At 48.7% G+C, this 23382-nt stretch overlaps 1 protein-coding gene across 1 annotated transcript; it reads right to left on the reverse strand.

The window, feature by feature from the left end:
* Positions 1-4081: 4081 nt before the first annotated feature.
* On the reverse strand, positions 4082-22869 carry LOC114793186 (alpha-actinin-3-like). The gene is given in 22 exon segments (XM_028984944.1): positions 4082-4797; positions 4799-4900; positions 5728-5886; positions 5960-6025; positions 6270-6416; positions 7541-7720; positions 7817-7951; positions 9147-9329; positions 9414-9554; positions 9654-9762; positions 10025-10175; positions 10388-10535; positions 10620-10850; positions 12036-12128; positions 12487-12572; positions 12797-12878; positions 13091-13169; positions 13756-13843; positions 13951-14037; positions 14175-14294; positions 14386-14500; positions 22590-22869. Coding segments are annotated over 22 exon segments (2685 nt in total). The 5' UTR covers positions 22713-22869; the 3' UTR covers positions 4082-4737.
* Positions 22870-23382: the final 513 nt, after the last annotated feature.

A 23382-nucleotide genomic window follows, 5' to 3' on the forward strand; every position in this document is an offset into this window, starting at 1 on the left:
TGGTTCTACCCCCATGAACCTCATTCCCTCCTTTTCCAGAAGGGTCATTGTCATGGCAACAGGGAGGAGGCGGCGTGAACTTCCCTCACCTTGCTGGAGTAGCTGCAGCTGACTCGGCAGTAAGTGCGCTTTACACCGTCAGCAGGACACCGAGGCGAGCGCCGCATTAAGCGGCCGGCCCAGGGAGTCTTTTTTCCCATGGTGCCACGGGGCTGCCGATAACGCTGTCAGCGCCGTCTTTCCGCAATCCACCTCCCCGCTTCTCCAGACGTTCCTCGGGTTTCAGCCCCTCAGTCCCTGAGCCGCGGATAAAGAAACCCCGTTCCTGGCTAGTACAGGAGGGGCGGTGTGTTGCGGCTGCAGCTTCTGTAAGGAACAAAGTGGCCGGCCAATTGGTGTCAATATCAGCGTAAGAACCTATTACAGGATTACCGACTGTCCTGGGGTCCCAAATCGCCGGGACTTTCTGCATTTCTATACGTAATTAGCACCAAAGGGGAGGCTGGTTTCCATGTAACCGAGACCAGGCCCACGGAACGTCCAATGAAAACTTTTAACGTCAAATTCTCTGATAAACTGGTTTGTGGGTCATGAAAGATTTAAAAATATTACTCCCAAAAAATTGGGTTTTGGGTCACAAAGGGTATAAATATGTTTCTTTTTCATTAGTGAAAAGAGAGCAGGATCTGCAGGAGACAAAGAGGCCATCACCATCTTAAGCTGGTTAAGATGGTGGAGCGGCTAGTTTGACTAGCTTGAGGTACATTTTCACGCTGGTCGAGAGACTGGGTGCTTTTTACATTTTTTTTATTTTTATTGACATTGTAGTTCAGGTGCCTGCTGCTTTCCCGCTGAAATTCTACATGACATCTTTAACCTCAACCAAGTTCTGGACCCTTTTTTATTCAAAGGACGGACGGGGACAGAAGTGACAATGTGTGCTAATGTTTTAGCAATGCGCACTTGGCAGTTTTACACCGTTTCACTTTCAGTCTTTGGCAATGTTGTGACAATAAAGGCGAGAAATGCTAAAGTGATGAACTTTAGCTTAGCTTAACATTAGCATAACAGTAACTGCCGTGTTGGTTGTAGGGGCTTTTTTACATCATACTGTGACATTAAAAAGAAATAATGAACTGATGGAATTCCGGTAACAGGTTTATTCGGCTTAATTCGGTTTATTTCTCATGTCTGTCAAGGTACAGGGTACAAATATAAAGTATGAATCGTAATACTTTCTTGAGGCTGCGATTTACCGCCACAGGTGTGTCACATGTCCTCCGCGCCACGTCCTTCGTTTTTCTGCATGAAATGTGGCAACCCTGGACGTAATACGATATTGGACCGTAAGCTCAGAGTAACCTTGATGCGAATGGAGGTGAGTGCTTACTTAGGCCGCTCACGTTTGGCTTCTTCAGGACCAGAACGATGATGGTGACCTGGAATGAAACTTTCACACGCAAAGACACCTGCCTCAGAGCCACAGGAGGGTTCGAGACCGGGCCTCCAGACAGTCGTGAGAGTTGGCAGCCCGGGATTTCGGCTCCTGATGATTTCGTGTCACTTCCTGAAAGGAGAGCGGTCACGTAGCCCGGTAAATCCCTGCTATAGCGTATCACAGAGGGACCCGAAAGGCTTTTCTCACACGGCTCCAGTCGATGTACAGGTTTCGCACGCAGCCGGCGTCTCGGGTTACCTTTCCGGTTCTGCCATTCTGCTGCCCAGGTGAGCCGTCTAGGATGACTGTACCTTTTTCTGTTCAGGGTTGGCTTTGTTCACGTTCTTTTCACCTTTCACATCATCTTGTTGAGGTTTGATACAACTTCACCTGCATCATGTGATATACTGAAAATTAGGGTAGTGGCCTAACTAGGTTCAATTTATTGTATCGTATTGGCATAACCATACAGAATGGAGTGCAGTCGCACAACTGGAAATGTGTCAATGGCCCTCGTAATTAAAAAGAACGGCAAGGTCAGGATTAGTATTGACAAAAATAGGCTCAATGAGAACATCATGCGAGAGAAACTGTCAACCCAATCTGAGCCAATCAAAACTCAAATTGTTGGGTCAAACCCAATGCCCTGGTCACCGAGCACTGATTCCCACGTCCATGGAGCAGGCGTACTGCACAGTGAACAACCAGCCCAACGGTTGACTCATTTTCCCCCCGCCCGTTACCACCCTCGCTGTTTCTACTGATGTGTGGCCCTCAGGCCACTTTCCAGAACCTCTTGATGAACCACTCTGGCCGTGGGAGAACAGGCTGAATGTGTTTGGGTCCAATACGCTGTAAAGCCTGTAAATAAAGAGGAAACTAGTGGTTTGTTTGGTCCTTCTTTTTATAACTGCTTTATTTACTTATTTATTTTTATTTTTCGCAATTATTTTCCTAGTAATTTAACTCAAAATTATTCATAAAATGATTGTACAATTAATTTTTTATTTTTTTTTTTTTTACAAACCCACAAAATCAGAACCAACGTCTGTCAGATACCTGTCCAGTCCCTGGTCATCTCTAAACTGGACTACTGCAGCTCTCTACTGGTGGGACAACATTCCCTCCTCAAATGGTCTAGAGCGGTGCTGCAAGTTCCTCTCACCAAAAAAGCAAGATCTGCATCCACCTTTCACCTCTGGTTCCTCGGTGGTGCAAACTTCCCATCATCTTCAGAAGGGCCGAGTCCCTTCACATCTTCAAAACACAACTGAAGACTCACCTTTTTCAGGAGTACCTTCTGGACTAAAGACACATAACATCTCCATTACAGTTGTTTTTCGGATGCAAGGGCCTGTGCTGCTGTGTAAATGAATGATGGTCTGTAAAAGCACGGTTCACTTGAACAGACGTGATAACCCTTGGAAATCTGGAACATTCTGAGATGTGTTCTTGTAAAAAAAAAAAGGGTCGGTGCATCTGGGAATAAATTCACAGATACCGTGGTGCTCCAGGCACTTAGTACGTTGCACCACTAAACTCTGGCTGTAATGAGGGACCAGCTGCCGAACGGGAGCGAACGGCCAGGAACCTAGAATGCGGCCGTCGGAAACGCGTGTCCGGTGGCCTGTAGGGCATCTGTGGGGCCCTTGCGGTCCTAAACAATGCGAGTTGGCAGCAGTAAACACCATTTTTGTGGGATTTGGCTTCTATGACTCCCACCCAGACAGCAAGACCAGCGCATGTGAGTCACTGGCTGCTGGGGTGGGAGCTTTTTTTCTGTGATTCCATTAGGGGTGAAGTGGCTGAATCACAACAAATCAAAATCAAACGACAAAATGCATGTGTTGGGACCCTAAAAATAGGATCTTGCTTAGGGTGGCTTGACTGAGAGCTTCACTGACTGCACACCAACTGCAGATTGGATTTTATTTGCTTTAATTGCAATTATGTTCTGTTTCTGGACACGAGAATTCTTCACTTTTTTACATCGTTACACCACCATCATTATTTTTTTTCGTTTCATGTTAATGTGTTAATGGTCTTTTATGGAGTTAAACTGGATAATGTCTGATGACTTTACATTACATTGCTACATTAGCACCAGGTTGACCCACATCCTGACAACCCTGACGTGGCAACCACGAATTTCCCTGGGTGTCCCTGTATCTGTATATGTACCCGCATTGTTTGATTTTTTTATATATATATAAAACATATTGTTATGTTTAATATCTGTCTTTTTTAGGCAACATTATTTGTGTTTGAGAAGATTTCCTTTGTGGGGAATTCCCTCCAACCTCACAGTGATCACAGTGAAAAAGTGAATGTATTAAATTGGATAGTGTATATCCAATTAATATTGGATTCACATTAATAGTGTAAATATGACAATCATATCATCAGGCTCTAAGAACCTCCCACAATCATAGTCTACACACATGACAATAATAAAATTAAGCTTTATGCCATATCAAAATAAATATTTTCCCCCACTTATTATGCCACGAAAACAACAAAAAGCATTCGATTTATAAAAATAGAAGATAACTATTGGAGGCATTTCAACTAATTAAAAAATGAACCAGTTTCATGTCTCGATGCGCCCCCTGGTGGACAAAAAAAACACTCCAGACACAAAAAAACACCAGTTGTACTCTTTATTTTTCTTTGGTATTGGCAAGGTGTGTATGTGAGTGATGGGGAGGGATGGAGAGGGAGGGGTGAATGAACGAATGAACGAACAAACGAATGAATAAATGAAGGAGAAAAACGGCAGAGAGCTGATTTACTATGGCTGCTCTCATTCTCCTCATCTCATGTGAACCTGAGCGTTCTCGTGCTTTCCTTGGCCTACCCACAATTCCACTTGCTATAGGGGACTGGTGTCCGCTCTCTGTCCGACTCTCTCTTCTCCCGGGGACGGTCGGGGCAGGGAGAGAGAGAGAGAAAACCAACTTACCCACATGCAAACCGCCCAGGTCTCCCTAAAAACACCCCCCTCCTCTCCCACCAGAAAAGAAAGAAAATGCAGCAAATCATGAGCGTGTGGCGGCGCTGGCCCGACCTACGGCCTAAACGGCATCGCTCCGCGGCCTCTCCCGGCACTCCGTTCCCTTCTACAAAAAATAGATATATATATATCACGACAATCGCCTCTCCCGAGCCGTGGCTAAAGTGACAAAAGAAAACCCTTCAGTTTGTGGTGGGAGGAGGAGGAGGAGGAGGAGGGGGGGGTGAAGAAATCGGGGGGTGGGACGGGGGGGACGGGGGGGGGTGAAGAGAGGACGAGGACGGGTTTATAAATCGCTCTCGCCGTACAGCGCGCTGGAGAAGGAGATGTAGTCCAGGGCCCCGGGGGGGGGCGTCGCCGCCGCCGATGAACTTGGTCATGCGGCTGATGCAGTACTCGGCCTGCTCCAGGGGCAGCTCTCGGCGCAGCTCCTCCACCGTGATGAAGGGCTGCGGGGGGGGACAGCGGGAACATTTCAGCCACGATCGTGCTAACTGGCTAAACACGTAGCAACACGACACGCAACAAAACCAACAGATAAGCTGGTAAAAACCACGGCCAGACGTGGAGAGAACATGGAAGGTCCATGTCCATTAGACAGTAGGATTTAGGACTGGCCAGGCCTCGAAGTGCTTTGTCCTTTATTAAAACCAGAAGATCGTGTACGACGGCGGTTTATCTGTCGCTGTGGTTTTTACTGAAGATGGTTGCGCTCTCGTAACATTAAAATGCAACGTGTTCAACGCCACGTACGTGTGTTTGCCCGCCACCTCCACCCAAGTCTGTTCCAATACGGGAGCGTTTCCAACCCGGACGCCCCTTGGGGCGAGTAAACAGATGTTTGTGTGGTGTGCACATGATGACTGAGCAGATAAGCAAGTCGTGCAAGTCTCCTCCTTCTGACAGGGTTCGAAACTTGGCCATCGACCCGACCGTACATAAACACGGGGGGGTGGACAGGTCAGGAGGGAGGGGGACAACCCCCAGACCGTACTCCAATAACCGTAAAAAGCCACCTGAGCATCATGAGCACGTACGCTCTATGCAACATATAAAGTAAAACTTGTCCCCCACAGGGGAGGGGACAAAGGACGGCGGACCGAAGACCACGTAGACGAGCATCGGCCCCCCCTCCTTTCCTGCAACCTTCTTACAGACTGCATAGAAGATAAAAATAACACATCTTCATTTTACGGTGCTTTCTCTTGGTACAGGCTAATACACGTCCCACAGCGCCTCCGATGGCCAGTAGGCTACAGCGCGCCGCTGCCCTCACCTTATCGGAGGCTAGGATCTTGAAGGAGGCCATGACCTGCTCGGCGGTGTCCGTCTCGGCGGTCTCACGGGTCATGAAGTCGATGAAAGCCTGGAAGGTGACCACGCCTGTGTTGTTGGGGTCCACCAGGGTCATGATGCGCGCGAACTCCACCTCACCCTGACAAATGCGAACGAGGGTCAGAGGTCGTGGGGGCGATTGGGTTCCTGCTTTGTTTTTGCACGTTACTCACCAGGTCGTAACCCATGGAGATGAGACAGGCGCGGAAATCGTCGGGGTCCATCATGCCGTTCCTCTTCTGCGGGAATAAAAAGTCAGGCCACGTCACCCCTCCACACACTGCATCCTCCCACCTGAGGTAGGAGGCATCTCCATCCTGTTCATTACGTAATGATCCCATTTCCAGACCCTGCAGCTCCCACCTCCCACACGTCTGTTCTCCTTCTGTTCTTTCTTTTCATTTCCATTCGTTCTTTTACATAGAATAGAGTTGTCTTTGCTCCTCTGGCACTTGTGAGGTGGTGTGTGCTCGTTTTATTCACCCTGTCGAAGTGGTTGAAGGAAGCTCGGAACTCGTTCAGCTGCTCCTGGCTGATGCCCTTGGCGTCCCTGGTGAGGATCTGGTTCTCCACCTCATTGATGGTGCGGGCGATGGTGGTGAGCAGCTGCTCCCAGCCCACGCGGACGTGCTGCCGGCAGAGAAGGACATTTCACCGTGCGTGTTGGTTGGTACCCGAGTTGTAGTGGTGGCACGTACGCCGAATACACCGATGACATCACGACATCATCAGCGTTCCAAACTGCCTTCTAGCCCTCCTAGCGTTTCAGATTTTCTTATTACTCCACACAGTTATTGAAATATTTTTTCAATCATTCATAAACCTGATCACCTTCAAGAGAACTCAAGTTCTTCGCTGCCAGAAGATGATGACATGCCTAGTTTGTTACAGGTGCCATAACTAAGCAAAAATTTGCCGTATGAAATTTTGTTAGCCTGCTAACCAGCTTATAGGTGACCCTACCTATACCACCGCATACCACAAGAGGTGATAGTGAGGCGCTGTCAGGTCAGGTTCAGGTTCTATAACTCCAGTCGGACTCGAGTCGGGTCGGGTCGAGCTTGTGTGGTCAACAAACACAACCTTCCGGCCTATAGTACCCATCCTATATTCGCTACTTGTACATTCGCTTCAGTTAATTTACATTTACATTTACAGCATTTATCAGACTTACAACAAGTAGTTACAGGGACAGTCCTCCCCTGGAGACACTCAGGGTTAAGTGTCTTGCTCAGGGACAATTGGGGTTTGAACCTGGGTCTTCTGGTTCATAGGCGAGTGTGTTACCCGCTAGGCTACTAACACCTCATTCAGTTTATTTAATGTAAATGTTTTAAGGGACTGTTCATTTGATTTGCAATTCTCGGCCACTGTCGTCAGGTGACGCGCTTTAATTATTGCGAGAGAGACGCCAAAATGGATGCTGAGGAGGTGAAGCGGCCGCCAGCCCCTGGCGAGTATACTTTAAACCCGATCATGTTTCCTTTCCCTCGTAGTCTGCTGGTTGCAGGTCGTGCAAAGAAGGCGAGCTTTTAAAAAACTTGTCCGGTTGGATCTGATTCTGTCAAGCTCGTGTTGGACTTGAGCCGTATTCTGTGATGATTACAGCTCTAATCTAGACCACGTTAGGACCGGTACCTGACAACAGTAAATTCACTTATTGGGTCAACTCCACATGTGCACAACAAATGTTCTCGCCCAAGCCGATGGGAAACCAATTAATCATTGATGTAGTAAGACTGTGTGAGCATTACCTCCATGGTGTAGTTGGTGTGCTTGTTGTCGAAGATGAGGGCCTCCTGGATGAGCTGATGGTCTCCCTCCAGCTTGTCAATATTAGATTTGTAGTTTATGATGTTCTGCTCGTATGTCTTCAGGTTGTTCATCTGTTCCTCAAGAGAGCCGGCGATGTCCACCGACACGTGACCAATCTCCTGCAGATGAAGAGTTCACAGCCCGACAGATGGAGACACCAACGTTTAAAATGTCCAAGGATAAAATCAAACCTGTTCAAAAACAGATGTACCAACCTCCATCTTGGTCTGGATCCAGGGCCCGATGATGTTGGCCTGGGCAGCAAACTGCCTCCTCAGCCTCTCATTGGCCTGTTGCCTGGCAACCTCCTCCTGCAGCATTTGGTCTCTGAGGGGAACCAGCTGCTTCACCTGGGGGAGCGATGGGGGTCCAGTTAGACTAGAATGGTCATATCGTTTCATCTGTAAAGCTCGTCCTTGTTTAGCTCCACCAGAAGGGAACCAGTGAAGCTCGAACACGAGCAGCCCCACTTCAGCCAGTTCTTTCTCTTCAATTTCACTAAGAATTGGTTTTTATGGTGCAAGTCCATACCTAAACATACCTAAAACTTGTTATTTTTTGCATTTTTGTACAGAAAAAGAATCACTGAGACAGAATGGGAACTAGATGATATTGGAATTGGAATTAGATGAAGAAGTTGTATTAGTTGTAATGTTTCATTTGCTTGACCCAGCTGTTACTACTGCTGGGACAACCATCTTGGATTATTTTCCAAATCAAAAAATTCCAACTTCAAATGGAATGCACCATTAGAATACTAACCAACCAAAAGTAGAACAACCCTTTAAACAGCATCCAATCATATCACAATAGACGCTGCCCTAACGTATATTGCTATATACTAGAATTCATATTGCAATATATTTACCAATACATTTCAATATATGACAAACTTCCCCATATATTTGCCATGCATTTTTCAATATATATATATACTGATGGTAGGACATTTTTCAGAATATATAATAATTTATTAGTACATAGTATTAGTTCAAAGTATAACAATGTATTTATTGAATATATATTAAAATGGCAATAATTGCAGTATTTTCATATATGCATTTATTTATATATTGCTTACATATAAAATATATTATTAGAATATATTTTATACACATTAAATATATGGTCACATAGTATGTTGAGAACTATATTTTTGTTGCGTATGGGGGAATATTAATTTTATGTTATGTTAAATTATGTTAAATATCAGTATTGTGGAAGTCCACAATGGTGCTGAGAGAGGTGGACCAAATTTGGCTATTTTTCTTTTTGAAAGTGATTATCATTGTGAAACACTGCAGCACAGCACACGAGACACAACAAAGTGTGTCTTCTGCCTTTAACCCATCTCCCTTAGTGAGCAATGGGCTCGGGAGCAGTGTGTGGGGACGGTACATTGCTCAGTGGCACCTTGGTGGCTCAGGATTCAAACCGGCAACCTTCTGATTACGGGTCCGCTTCCTTAGCAGCTAGGCCACCACTGGCCCATTGGTTGACTATCTTGACTGAAGGAGCACTGTGGTGGAAGTTCACTGTACTCACGGCCTCCCACTTGTTGCTGATGTCCTGTGGGGAGAGGTTGGTGTAGGGGTTCACCCCAGCCAGCTTGATGCCATAAGTCTGGGCAATCTTCATAATCTCGTTCTGGATACCCATGATGGCCATGCGCTCCTTGTCGGCCTCGGGCAGAGTGGCCTTGAACTGGTCATGGGCCGTGATCAGACTCTGTGGAAGAGGAACGTCCAAGTTTGAGGTCATGTTCCTGATCTTTCAATCTTTCAAGTCACTATGAACGTTCACAAGAAGCACCTGGATCTCCTCAATGCTGTGAACAATGAACATGTCCTGCAAATCCTCCATGGCTCCATCCATCCAGTTGTTGAAAGGCGCCGCCCTCTTGGCGAACTCCAGGTACAGCTGGTCAATGGTCTCCCACAGCTTCTCTACACGCTGGAGATATGAAAAAAGGCGCGTGTGAATCTACGTGAATTTCAGCGTGCAGTCGAACGGTGGCCCAGGAAGCAGTCCAACGGTGGCCCAGCGCCGCACCTCCAGAGCGTCTCTCCTCTTCTGGGTCAGGGTGCCCAGGCTGTCCCACTGATCACAGATGCCCTGGCAACGGGCGTTCACGGTGGCGGCGTCGTGGTAGTCCAGCTCGCTGGCACACACACACACACACACACACACACACGTACATGTATTTTCAACACGCTGAGCTTACATGGCACGCTACATGTCTGTACCTGTACTGATTTAAACAAGAACATTGCTATTATAAAACTGTTAAAAATGAAAGTGCAAAATGGGCCGATGGTGATTATATATATTTTTTCAGATGGCATTAATCAACATAATGGTTTTCTTTTATTGACGTGAAACGCCAGTTCCGATTTCGGTTCTCGGGGAGAAGAGCCTCTTACTTCAGCTCCTGGGCGATGGCAGCAATCTGCTCCACGCGGTCCTGATGAGCGGCCAAGTCGCTCTCGAAAGCCTCATGTTTCCTCATCAGAGCTCGGATCTCCATCAGGGACGCGGACTCGTAGTCCTTCTGAGACAGGAGCTCCTCCTTCCCTACAGCGGGAAATCCATCACGCGACTGCATTGTATGTTAGATGTTTAGATGTTAGATGTCTCCAACACGGACCCTGCTGAGTTTACAAGCCGCAACGGGTGATCGTGTTGTGTTGCTAGAACACTGGATGGCGTACCATCACCGGGTGAGGCTGGTTGGCCGGGTTACTGTTTTGTGTTCGAGGGGTTGGTGGAGCCCAGGGTGCCCGTACCTGAAGTCCAGGACTCGTGCAGGGAGCATTTCTGCTTGAACTTCTCGGCCAGGTGGTCGAGTCTCTCCAGTCTGCGGATCTCCGTCAGCAGCCACTCTTCGTAGCCCTTCTCCACCTGCTCCAGGCCTTTCCACGCGTTTGCAATGTCCTTTACACACGACACATATAGATCTACTTCCAAACTGATTCCAAGGGCATCATGTCACCATGAGTGATGGTGGTGTGGCCATACCGACACCATCTTCCCCTCGGAGGGCATGAAGGCAGGCCGGTTGCTGAGGCGCAGTTTGGTCTGCAGGGTGTTGAAGTTGATCTCCAGCTGACACTTCTCCTGCACGCGTGGGGGCTTGTGGACGCGCCGGTAGTCCCGGAAGTCCTCCAGCTTCTGTTGCATGGCCCTCATGGTCTGCTCTGCCACACGGTTCTCCAGCCATGGGATCGTCCTACGGATCCATTCCAGCAGCTGGAAGGAGGGACAAAAAGAGAGCAGGGTGGAAAGTCAGGAGATGTGGAGCAGAGCTGTCAGGAGTTAAGGAGATAGAGGTGAAGGTAAAACAAAAAAAAGAATACATGTGGAGTGTTGAGGAGATAAAATAAATGGAGGCATGTGTGTAGAAGAGATAAGCTGCGCATGGAAAAGGATGATAAAGCGGAAAGTTAAAGGTCCAGATTTGGCGATAAAAGCCATGGCAAACAGACAGAGACTTAAACAGCAATTGATGGAGTAGAGGAAATGGGCCAGGGAGACAGAAAAAGGTCAATCCAGAGGGCACCAACACCCAGCCTGCCAAGAAGGCACTGTGCCATGGCACAGGATGCCTCTCACTGTTGAGGATCTGTGCCAGGCCACAGGATGCAGCTCACTGGGGAGGCCCAAATCCAAGCCTCAGGACAGAGCTCACCGGAGTGGCCCAGATTCAGGCCTGTGGGTGCAGCACGCCAAGGGGGCCTAAATCCAGGCTGCAGGATGCATCCCTATCTAGGCCCCAGGACACAGCACATCCAGGAGACCCGAATCTAGTCCCCAAAATGCAGCTCATCATGGAGACCTGAATCCAGGCTCTGGGATGCAACTCAGTGAGGAGACCCTATCTAGGCCCCTGGACACAGCTCGTCCAGGAGACCCGAATCTAGTCCCCAAAATGCAGCTCATCATGGAGACCTGAATCCAGGCTCCGGGATGCAACTCAGTGAGGAGACCCTATCTAGGCCCCAGGACACAGCTCGTCCATCTGGTCCCCAAAATGCAGCTCATCATGGAGACCTGAATCCAGGCTCTGGGATGCAACTCAGTGAGGAGACATTATCTAGGCCCCTGGACACAGCTCGTCCAGGAGACCCGAATCTAGTCCCCAAAATGCAGCTCATCATGGAGACCTGAATCCAGGCTCCGGGATGCAACTCAGTGAGGAGACATTATCTAGGCCCCTGGACACAGCTCATCCAGGAGACCCGAATCTAGTCCCCAAAATGCAGCTCATCATGGAGACCTGAATCCAGGCTCCGGGATGCAACTCAGTGAGGAGACCCTACCTAGGCCCCTGGACACAGCTCATCCAGGAGACCCAAATCTGGTCCCCAAAATGCAGCTCATCAACGAGACCTAAATCCAGGTTCCGGGATGCAGTTTTTCCAGAATATTCCTCACCTCACTGGCCAGCTTCTCATATTCCTCCATCAGTTTCTCATTCTCTTGGTTCACAGCAAGGACCTTGCAGATCCTGTTAGCAGCAGTCTCAGCCTGCAGACAGTGGAGAAGGGTGAAGGTTATATTTAACTTATATTTATATATAATATATATTTAACTTCATAACATGGCATTATCCAATGATTAAAATATAACGGCCGCATACATGGTGACCGCACGCTGCCAACAGGAATCCAGCCCCAGATCTTTTCTGTAGCAAATGGGGTGCTGGGAAGAGACTTTGTACAGAGTCGCCTTTCATCCACATGGCCTATTGTCCTCACCGTCAATGCTAATTTGTGTGCTTCTGTACTGTGATCCTCGGGACTGGATCTTATCGCCAGATATTATGCTCTTTTATACTCGTTGCAACAATAATGCCATTGTCCCGCGGAGGTCTTTAACTCCTCACCTGCTCAGCCCCAGCAAAGGCGTGGTAGAAGCAGGACACATATGTCATGATAGCTTTCTCATCAGGCTTCGGGGTGTTCACAATATCTGTGGGACGGTGAAGGACAGAAATGAGTTAAAATAGACTGACTACATGGATCTAGTTAAGAGTTAATATGGGACAGAACCAGAACAGTATCGAGAGCAAGGTGAAAAGTTCCCTTGGTCAAAACCTAAAGGTCTTTACCAACGGAGAAGTATGACGTTAAAATCAACATGGTGATAAGAGCTTCAGAGGGAGGCGGAGATAGGCGAGGAAACGGGAGTGTCACCTTCAGCATCGAGCATCTTGGGAATGTCCAGGAACTTCTCAGCCACCTCAAAAGCAGTGTTAAGGTTTCCGATGGGGTCATCCTGCACGAGAGGGACATGAGCAGTCATGACGCAGTCGCACGTCATTATCCACAGCAGCTAATTACAGGTCTGGAGCTAACAGCTACAATGGTGTAACCCCACCTGGGATGACATATGGTCACAATATCAAAAATGCATTTGGACAAAACAAGCAAGTGGAGCGCCCGAAGCCTCGGGCAGGAAGGGAGGAGGAAGGAGAAGAGAACAGACACCTTTCTCAGCTTGGAGTAGTCAATGAGGTCAGGCCGGTGCCTGTGGATGAGGGCACACAGGGCCAATCCATCCTTCCAGCTGTGAGACGAGAGGAGTGGAGAGGCGAGGCGGGGAGGGTGGCGGAGTTAAAAAAGGAAAAGGAAAAGAGATGAAGAGAAACAGAGCAGAGGAGACGAGGACACCGGACACATTAAGAGAAAGTAGACCATGAGGGCAGCGAAAAAGACGTCTTTCAGACAGTTCTTCTGTGTAAGTGTGAAGGTTGCATTCTGAAGTAGAGCTGAAAATCCGGTAACTCGCCCGCTAAATGACACAAAGTTCCCGTCTACAGTACCTATCCTTCCAGTACGATTCACAGCTTGTTAATATGTTTTATTAAATGTTCATTTAATCACCGTTGTTTTAATTATCGCGAGAGAGCCGCGTAAATGGATGCTGAGCGAGGGAAACGGAGGCCAGGCTCTGGATGCGGTTAAACCCGCATATTTCCTGTCCCTCTTAACCTGGTGCTCGTGGTGTGCGCAAGGAAAGCCGTGCTATACTTAACGGGTCGAGTCGGGTGGCATTCTTTTTAGGCCAGATTACAGCCCTATTCTGAAGATCCCAGCTAAGATCCAACAGAAGATATGAGAATCTCTGCCTCAAAGAGGCCATGGGTGGTCACCTGATGTGGAAGTTCTGCACATTAACATTCCTGTAGGGGGCGGTCTTCCTCTGGCACCACAGCAGCAGACCCTCTTTGGCAGAAGTCTCTGCAGAGGAGAGAGAGAGAGAGGGAGCACAGTTTTACTACAGCAGAGAAGCTCCGGAGGCAAATCCTCAAGTTCATAAAAAGTCTGCATATCCCTTAAACACTGACCTTCCACTGAGATATCTTGAATGGCAAAACGCAGAATTATTGTCCAGATCATACCCAGGGTCATCTTCACGTTGCCATCAACAATTTCTGTCGAGGACAGAGACAACATGCTTAGAGAACTTTATTGTGGCTTGTGGACTGGTGTTCCACAGGGATGGATTTTAGGTCCATTCTTTTTCTGGACTTTTTCAGAAGCACTGCTTAAAGTCATGGTGTTCACCCACCCTCAGCACCAATAGACACCAGCTTGACCCCTTTGCTGCAGATAAAGTCCAGGGCTTTGTTGACATTGGCGATCTTGTGGAAGCGCATCTTGCCTTTGTCTGGTTTGGGCAGCCTCTCGCCTATACAGAACACGCTGATGAGCACACAGACACTTGCAAACTCCAGGGAGATGGACATGCACGCCGACATCCGGCCGATCGCCATGGTTACCTGAGATGACCTCGAGCAGCAGCATGAGCTTGAGGCCATTTCTGAAGTCCTCCTCGATGTTCTCAATCTGCGTTCCTGCTTTCCTCAGGTGAGAGTTGCACCACGCAGTGAAGGTCTGGAGATAAGGGAGAAGATTATGACCCAGAACCTGGAGATAGGTCTGCTGGAAGGAGGCGAGATCTACAATCATAATGCTTGTTCTATTGGAAATTTGTGTTTTACCGGAAAGACCAGAAGCTAAATGGTGAGGCTACTCAGAAGTACAAATGGAATTTCAAACAGTGGTTCAAATTGTAATTTATTTCTCAGATGTGAAATCCAATTATTTATTTATTTCTAAGTCATTACTGCATTTTTTATTTTTTTATTGATCTTTTTTCTGCATCCTCTTTCATTTGCCATTAAAATACACAAGAATGAATTGTTTGGATCCTATGAATTTATTTAAGGATGAATAAGGCATCTTTTAATTAAGAATTCAGTCCAAATTAAATCTAAATGTTGTTTCTGTGACATTTACGATCGATAACCATAGCCTCTAATGGCACTAGTGTATCTTATAGACCTATGTGACAAAGTGAAGCAAAGACACTAATATGTAATAAAACCATGTAATTTGTCTGGCTTTCTATGAAATATGGCATATTGTCCTTTAAACAGGCTAAAACAGGACAAGTCCTTTAAACAGGCTCAGGAACAGGACAATTCCATTCCTGCCTGGGAACTTTGTCCAGTCCAATCAAAGTGACTGACGGGGACCTTAGGTTGCAATACAATGTACGTCTGGAAGGAGATCTGATCTCAGCAGGCCAGTCACAGAGCATGCCCAAATTTAGCCACCGGCCTGACCCCTCCCCCCCAAGACCTCGGGGAGCGAGCCCACGTACACCCCTGGGCAGGGCCGGAGGAGGCTAAATCGGGGCGCTGGACAGGGCCGGAGCGAACAGCTGAGGGAGCAACATTCCTGAGACGGCCCGTTACAGACAGACAGCGAGGGGACGAGAAGAAGAACAGAAGAGAGATGACCAGAGAGAAGAACAGAAGAGAAGTTTCATTATAAAAACGAAGACTTTACGTTCATTTCATGGTTAAATAACCAGTTTCTATACCAGCGTGTAGAAACAGCCACTGATAAAACTGCAGCAAACCTGGAATTTCATGGTTCTCACTTATGCTGCATAAAAATGAATTATTCATAAAGTAACTGCAGCAGGAGGCATGATGGTTCTACACGAGAAGTAACTGACATACAGCGCATGTTGTTCTTATACGGGGGGCTTTAGTCCCCTCTCCGCCTGTCGTGCGTGTGTATATATGTGTGTGTGTGTGTGTGCGTGCTCTCTACTATTCTTAAAAAATGAGGTAACCCTATAAACAGCGCCATCATTTTGTGGGGTGGACAGCTGGGAAAGCCCTAGATGACGACACTTGGCTGGAAACGCAATGTGACCCAACCCGCCACAGGGGGCAGTGGAGAGCTGCAGTCGAAACATCTATAGGATGTACTAGCATCACCTTACTGACTCAGCCCGACCAGTGTGTGTGTGTGTGTGTGTGTGTGTGTGAACAACTGGCCCAGTTTAAAATGTCGTTGCCATATTTACAGTTTTGTATTCTCTTTCACACTTACAATCAGTAAGGACGCTCAGGGGTGGGTGTCTTGCTCGGGGACACAATGGTAGTAAGAGGGGTTTAAACAAAATGTGTCCTCTGTATTTCACAGAGGACGGTACCTTGATCAAGGGGGTCTGCATCCTTACCCACTAGGCCAACCACTGCCCCATAAATGCTGATGTGACCGCGACGTGACACGTGTTAAAAGCTGGTACAAGTGGTCAGGACTGTCTCACCAAACACACACAGTGTGTGTGTGTGTGTGTGTGTGAAGGGTCTGTTTTTATGATTAGAACAGACGTCGTGATTCGGCCAATTTCTGCCTGAAGCCCCCACGCTACCTGCTGGTCACATGGCCAGCTGTTCTGCACGCCCACGCCGCGGTCTGAGGGAGAGAGAGCGCGTGTGTGTAGGTGTGTTACCGTGCGCTACGTTTCACCTCCAGCCCACCGACGGAAAGAGGACGGAACCATGCCCGGCCCGCCGTGTCCCGGGGTGACAGCTTGACGGCCTTTAAACGCACTGCCCTGCCAGGCGGGGCCGGGCAACCTTTACCACCATCTTACACCATCACACAGCTCCTCCTCTTCCACGGAGACGTCCTCAGCGCGCTGTACTCACATAGACTCACGCGGACGTATTACGACCCCTGAGGAACAATAAACCGGAAATAATCTGCTTTCAGAAAAGAGGTGCGAGAATCAAGCAAACTCGCCTTACATTTACAGTATTTACCATACGCCCTTATCCAGAGCACCTTACACTCAGTAGTTACAGGGACAGCCCCCCCCTGGAGACACTCAGGGTTAAGTGTCTTGCTCAGGGACACGATGGTAGTAAGTGGGGTTCGAACCTGGGTCTTCTGGTCCATAGACGAGTGTGTTACCCACTAGGCTACTAACACCTTTCCACGCCGTGCAGAAAAATCTGTTGTTGTTTAATAGTCCTTTTTTTAACATTTTAATTCGGATAAGATATTCCAGCTTTTACGAAATCCTTTTTAAGGTGGAGGGGATGAGTGGAGAAAGACCTTCACATTAAACACCCGGTTTTTGATAACTGTTAATTCCAGAAGGCCAAAGAACGGCAGATATTCTCCTAAAACCATTTTTACTTGCAGGACGGACGTTGGACAGACATTTCTGAACTGTTCCCGCTGACTCGGAATGGGACTTTTTTTTTTTTTGCTCTTTGCCAGTCTTGGCACCAATCGCGTAGTCCTTGCTGCTGTCAATCAAAAAAAATAAAAACCTCTGACAGCTCCCGGTCATTATAAACCCACAGGCTCTCGCTCTTACCTACAGCACAGCCCTCCACTCACTGCTGCGGTGGAGGCCGGGGGACAAACACGTCCATGTGAGGCCAGGCGTCCTGCAGATGTGACGGAGAGTCCCAGATCCAGAAATGAATCAGACAGCCCCAACGTCCCAGAGCGGAAGCCATCACCCAGGAGAGATGAAATCAGGTCAAAAAGGACACGCTGGGCGTCCTATTGGAGGATCGATGCTCCTCTGATGGGGATCTTCTGCCCTGACAGGCAGTTAGGAGCCACCAGGCGTTTATCAGATGTCAGCCGTCATTAACTCTGCGACCAGGCGCTTCAACGAGTGACGAGTGACGCCCGCCACCCAGATGGCACCAGCTACGATGCGGGCATTAACCGTGGCACGTTATATCCACGCGGCCGGCAGAAGGGCCCGGGTGGCTCAGGTGAGATTTATTTTCAGCGTTTTTAAAGGTGAGTTAAGTTGGGTGGTTGGCGACATCTAGCGGACGCCAGCTTGCAGTGCAGCTCCCACAGGTGCCACCTTCTACGGCCAGAAAGACCACGTTGGCACACAAACACCCGAAAACAGATTTTTATGTCCTTTTTACATGCTGGGATTCTACACAGTATTGAGATTTCCAACAAGAAACTACTGGAATATATAATATACTTTATTGGAGAAGATGACATGAGTGGGTAAAGCTGCCTGACCTAAACCCATAACAAATACCATTCATTTAAAAGGTAAAGACACGACTGTGATGGAGCAATTATGACATTTTGTTATGCTTCTCCTGTTGAAAAAGCTTCGTATGCACCTGCAATATGTGCGATTTTACTGTAACTGTACTGTTGCAGTAATTAATTTATCATACTCAGAAGGTCTTACACTGTTCACAAATTCATGTTCATCAACGATGCTTTAATACAATCAAAAGTGGGAGGGGCCAGTCAGGGATGACTGACAGCACTCACTCACCCTACTCTCCTGCAGAAACACCACTAGACCGGCCGTTATGACTGGTGCATGCAAATCGTTTAAAGAGGGACGAGTCGCCTGCCGCGCCCTGCAGAATAATTCAGGCTCAAGTTACAAAATGGTCAAAATGTTACCGCCAGATCACCGCCAAGCAGCCACGGTCACTCACAAACGCCGCCGAACATCCAGGAAACTGTCGCATACAGACAACAACGCAACCATCACTCGTTTACATTTACAGCATTTACCAGACGCCCTTATCCAGGGCGTCTGGTAAATGCTGTAAATGTAAACGAGTGATGGTCGTAGTTACAGGGGACAGTCCCCCCTGGAGACACTCAGGGTTAAGTGTCTTGCTCAGGGACACGATGGTAGTAAGTGGGGTTTGAACCTGGGTCTTCTGGTTCACAGGCGAGTGTGTTACACACTAGGCTACCAGCAGTATTAAATGAATTTAACACTGACTGCTCATTAATTGTCTGTGGATAAGCGAAAGCTAATTAATAATGAACAGTCACCGCCGTCCCGCCTCCAGTAACCCAATTTCTTACGGTCTTTAGTGGCACATTAACACACCAATTAAGGACATTAAGCTGTCAATATGTGGTCCTGCACCACAGTAGATGAAGTAGATGAAGACCACCAGAAGAGCTGAGGTCCCCCAGGACTGGATTTCAGGAACCTCAGACTCCTCAGACTGGCGATGTGGCTAATGTGTGTACAACCAGCTGCAGTGTGTGTGTAACGGAGGGAGGGGCATGTTTACCTCACACACACACACACACACACACACGCAGTTTATAGAAGCTGCCCTACATGGCCACAGCTTCTAGAATAGTAACTGCCATACGATCTGCTCGCCCTCACCTCTCACTCTTCTTTTCCCAACGTTCCTCCATCTGTCCATCTCTCCACATGATGCTCTTATCAGCCGTCAGCCCTCAGCATTACTGTCAGACTTTAACATTAAGGGAGAATATTGTCCTTCTGACCATGCAGAGGCTGGAGAACCATCACCAACATCGTCCAAGGACCTCCTAACCCTCATAAAGTCTTCTGGTTGCCTCCCTTTTGCTGGGGATACAACCTGAAGGTCAACAATTAAACTCTCTGTGGTGGTGACCATGGGCTCAGACCTCACCTCCATAAATAAAAACAGAGTTTCGTTAGAGTTCACACGAGAGGACCTCAAACTTCCAAATGAAAACCCTGAACTACCCCAAACTGGAGTTTTTTTTTGATGCAGCGCCTAGAAGAAACACTTCAGACGTGTTTCAATTCCAAGGCTGCACGTGGAGACCAGAGTGTGGCCCAGAACTTCTTTTCCAGGTTCATGAAAGAGCCATCATTTTTCACAAGAGAAGCAGAAGAAGCGTCAAGCCGTCCTCATCACCAACATCACCGACGTCTGAATGAAACGTCCCGCTTCCTTCTGTGCCAGTTTCTCTCAACTCGTCCAGAATTCTGTGTCAGGGAAATCAGAAGGTTGCCGGTTCGAATCCCGATCCGCCAAGGTGCCACTGAGCAAAGCACCGTCCCCACACACTGCTCCCCGGGCGCCTGTCATGGCTGCCCACTGCTCACTCAGGGTGATGGGTTAAATGCAGAGGACACGTATCACTGTGTGCACCGTGGAGGAATTCCCAGATTAAATTACGGTCAGCATCTCTCCTCCACAACAAGTTTGGAGACACGATTGTGTTGAAGTCCATAAATGGACAGTCATTAGTTACAGGGACAGTCCCCCCTGGAGACACTCAGGGTTAAGTGTCTTGCTCAGGGACACGATGGTAGTAAGTGGGGTTTGAACCTGGGTCTTCTGGTCCATAGGCGAGTGTGTTACCTGCTAGGCCGCCACCACCCTTTAACCTGATGAAACTTTGAACCATTTCTTCGTATTGGATTATAAGGTGGCGAGACGCTGGCGAGAAGATGTCAGTTCGCACCTCGCACGACCGACGTCATGTTCATTTGATCGGGGACGCAGGCGCATTCGCCAGATAATTGGGAGCCGGCTTGTTATTTATAGGCTTCTGCCGGGATGAACGACTCCTGTTCGCCGTTCGGACGTCCAATTAGCACGACGGGGACGGTAAAAAAAAGGGACAAATCAAGCAAGCGAACAGTCAAAAACCATCACGAGGAGATCGAGTTTGAGGGTTCACGCGTTTCATCGGACCTCAGACGTTTTTAATGCTCGTTTTAGGACAACTTGCAGGATGCAGATGACAGACGTCCCGAGCAGCTGCCACCACCAACACAAATTCACTGTCCTGGCACCCCCCCCCCTGAATAATGACCTGTGGCCTTCAAGACACACCGCGGCGAACCCCCCCGCTTCCTTTTGGCCCGTTTGAGCCGTAAAGCCTGAAATAGCCTTCCTCACCCAGACCGCCGGGCAGGACGGGGCCAAGATTTACACTTCCCTCCCACGGGACAGTCGTCTTCTTCATCTCCAAACCTAAATAACGAGCCATTTAATAATGAAGGGACAGGTCGACGTGAAAATGTCCCCTCAGGTGTTACATTAATAATGATGATAAATAGCAATTATCCAGAGCAAATAGCATCATTGTTTTCATCTTTTGTGCACAAACATGTTACATATGGACAGATGATGTCCATTTTCTGCCAGAATGAAGGAGATATTAAATGTTGTCTCAGTTCACGGGAACTTTATGAATTTTTAAGGCACAATTTTTGGACAGCTGGTGTAAATTTAACCCCAGATGCATTTCTAATTATTATATAATATGATGAATGCTATGTGTGTGACTATAATTACAGGATCATGGTAGAATCTTCTGTAAATATGTTGGGGTTTTTTGGCCACATCTTCCCACTGCGCATCTGGCATCAGAAACACGACTCGTGTTGATAAACACTCCATCGCTGCACCGTGTCTTTTCCACGGAAATCGCCGGGAGGCCGAGGCAACAGGTGCCCGGGGGCTCGTTTCAGATTCGTTTCACTGCAAAGTGACGCAGGGTCTATATTTGAGACGTGATATCAGCTCCATAAGACGCTTTTTACATTCCGGGGACGCGGGACGCCGGGAAGGACGACGCATTACAAAAGCCGGACTTCTGTGACACTGTTACGTTCTTCCCGAGTCGCCATTCGTTGTTCCAGGGGGGCTAACTTGGGTGCAATTTAGCAGGCTTAATAAAGGTGCACTGCCTGTCCATGCCAACAGCAAGCAGCAGAATTCTGACATATTAACCCATAATAACCCATATTTTGGGTTAAGGTAAGCAACCACGTAATCAGAAGGTTGCCGGTTCGAATCCCGATCCGCCAAGGTGCCACTGAGCAAAGCACCGTCCCCACACACTGCTCCCTGGGTGCCTGTCATTGTGCCCACTGAGGTCCCCTTAATGAAGGTACCGTCCCCACACACTGCTCCCCCCGGGCGCCTGTCATGGATGCACGTTGCTCACTCAGGGTGATGGTTAAATGCAGAGGACAAATTTCACTGTGTGCGACGTGTGCTGTGTATCACATGCGACAATCACTTCACGAACAGACTCTACACTAAAATAGCGTAAAACGCTTCCCTCGCTGCCACCACCCCCGGGATCTCAGGGTTAAGGGGTATTTTTAGCAGGTTCATTCGCAGTCCTAAACCAGGGCTGCTGGCACTTGGTCCGCTGGCGGGGTGGCGGAACCCCCTCCGGCCCTCTCCTGGCCTGGGTGCTGCCATCTGTTGAAGCGTCTCACCGCTGACAGGAGCAGCAGTGCTGGAGAACGGGGAGGTGACCAGACGCACGCAGGACACAAACAGGAAGCTGCCCCGCGGACGTTCGAGCACAAGGCTGGAAGGACTTTTCACTACAGGAGGAATTAAATGTATTAATAATTTTTAGATTTATGAGAAGGTGATAAAGTATCACCATTGGCTATAATCAGCCAGTGATCCGACCTGACAGCCCATTAAAAGCCAGCTGTCGCCCTCGTCACCGCAGCACCAGCTGATCGCCAAGGTGACGTTCTGGCCGCTTTAAATAAATGAAAAACGGGAAAACCTGGCTGCAGGGTTGTCATTCAAGGTCGCGAGAAAAGACGGAGACCCGACTTTGGAAATCTGCATCTCAGAAGCACTCGTTCCCGGCGTGCGTAATGCGTGCGTAATGCGTGCGCCTTGTGCGTAATTGCGCACCGACTGGAACTGGCTTTATCGTCCGGTTAGGACATATTTAGCCCCGGTCGGGGGGGTTACGGTGGGACAACCCGGACAAAGTTGTGAGGTCAACACATCAAACGCGTCACCCGCGTCGCAGGACATGGGCAACAGGTGCGCTTCCCAAGGACATGCGCTCTCCAGCGTCCGCCCGTCCGACCTACCTTCCTCTGCTGCTTCTCCCAGGCGGGGTCCAGCAGGAGGTCCCGGTCCCAGTCCTCCTCCTGAATCATGTACTCCATCGTCGCGAAGGTTTCATAGTGCTGCGTCTCTACCATCGCCGTCATCTTGCCACCCTCGTCAGGCCTGTCGCGTTTATCCCTCTTAGATCAGCCCGGTTCGGGGGACGAAAGGAGAGGCGGAGGGGTCCGGACTCCGTGGAGAGGTGCTGCTCCCACTAAAGCAGACTTCGGCTGCGCCCACGCCGATCAAAAGCGCCTCGCGTGACCCCACCCCGACGAGCACGAGCGCACGGGGTCGCCGGGTGTCGAGTTCCTGACCCCCAAAAAGGAGCGGTGGGCGGAGCCTCGGGGGCGGGTCTGTTTAACAGAGGGCACGGTGCCCGACGAGAGGACACGCCCACAACACAAGACTCCGCGCACCTGTTGCGCGCAGGAGCGTCATTCCTGCTCATCTCGGTGACCCGGGGTTGATCACGTGGGGCAATAAAGAGCAGGCCTGTAAAACACAGCAACGAACCTGCAACGAAATAATCAACCTTCTTTTATTTCTCTCACGTTAGAACAGCAGCTGAAGGCCCCAAACGCTGCTGAAAGACAAGAACCAAGGCTCAGCAGAGGAACCTGTCCTCTTCTGGCCAGCACCGGGTCACCCTGGGATGTCCATATGACATTTATCAAGGAAATACGGAATATAGAGTTCAGCTATGTATTATGATGTAATATTGAGGTTGTACATTACAGGCAGTACTCTACAAATTCTCCCACACCGCCCCTC

This window comes from Denticeps clupeoides, chromosome 1 (genome assembly GCF_900700375.1).
Source record: "Denticeps clupeoides chromosome 1, fDenClu1.1, whole genome shotgun sequence".
In the NCBI taxonomy this organism is placed as follows: domain Eukaryota; kingdom Metazoa; phylum Chordata; class Actinopteri; order Clupeiformes; family Denticipitidae; genus Denticeps; species Denticeps clupeoides.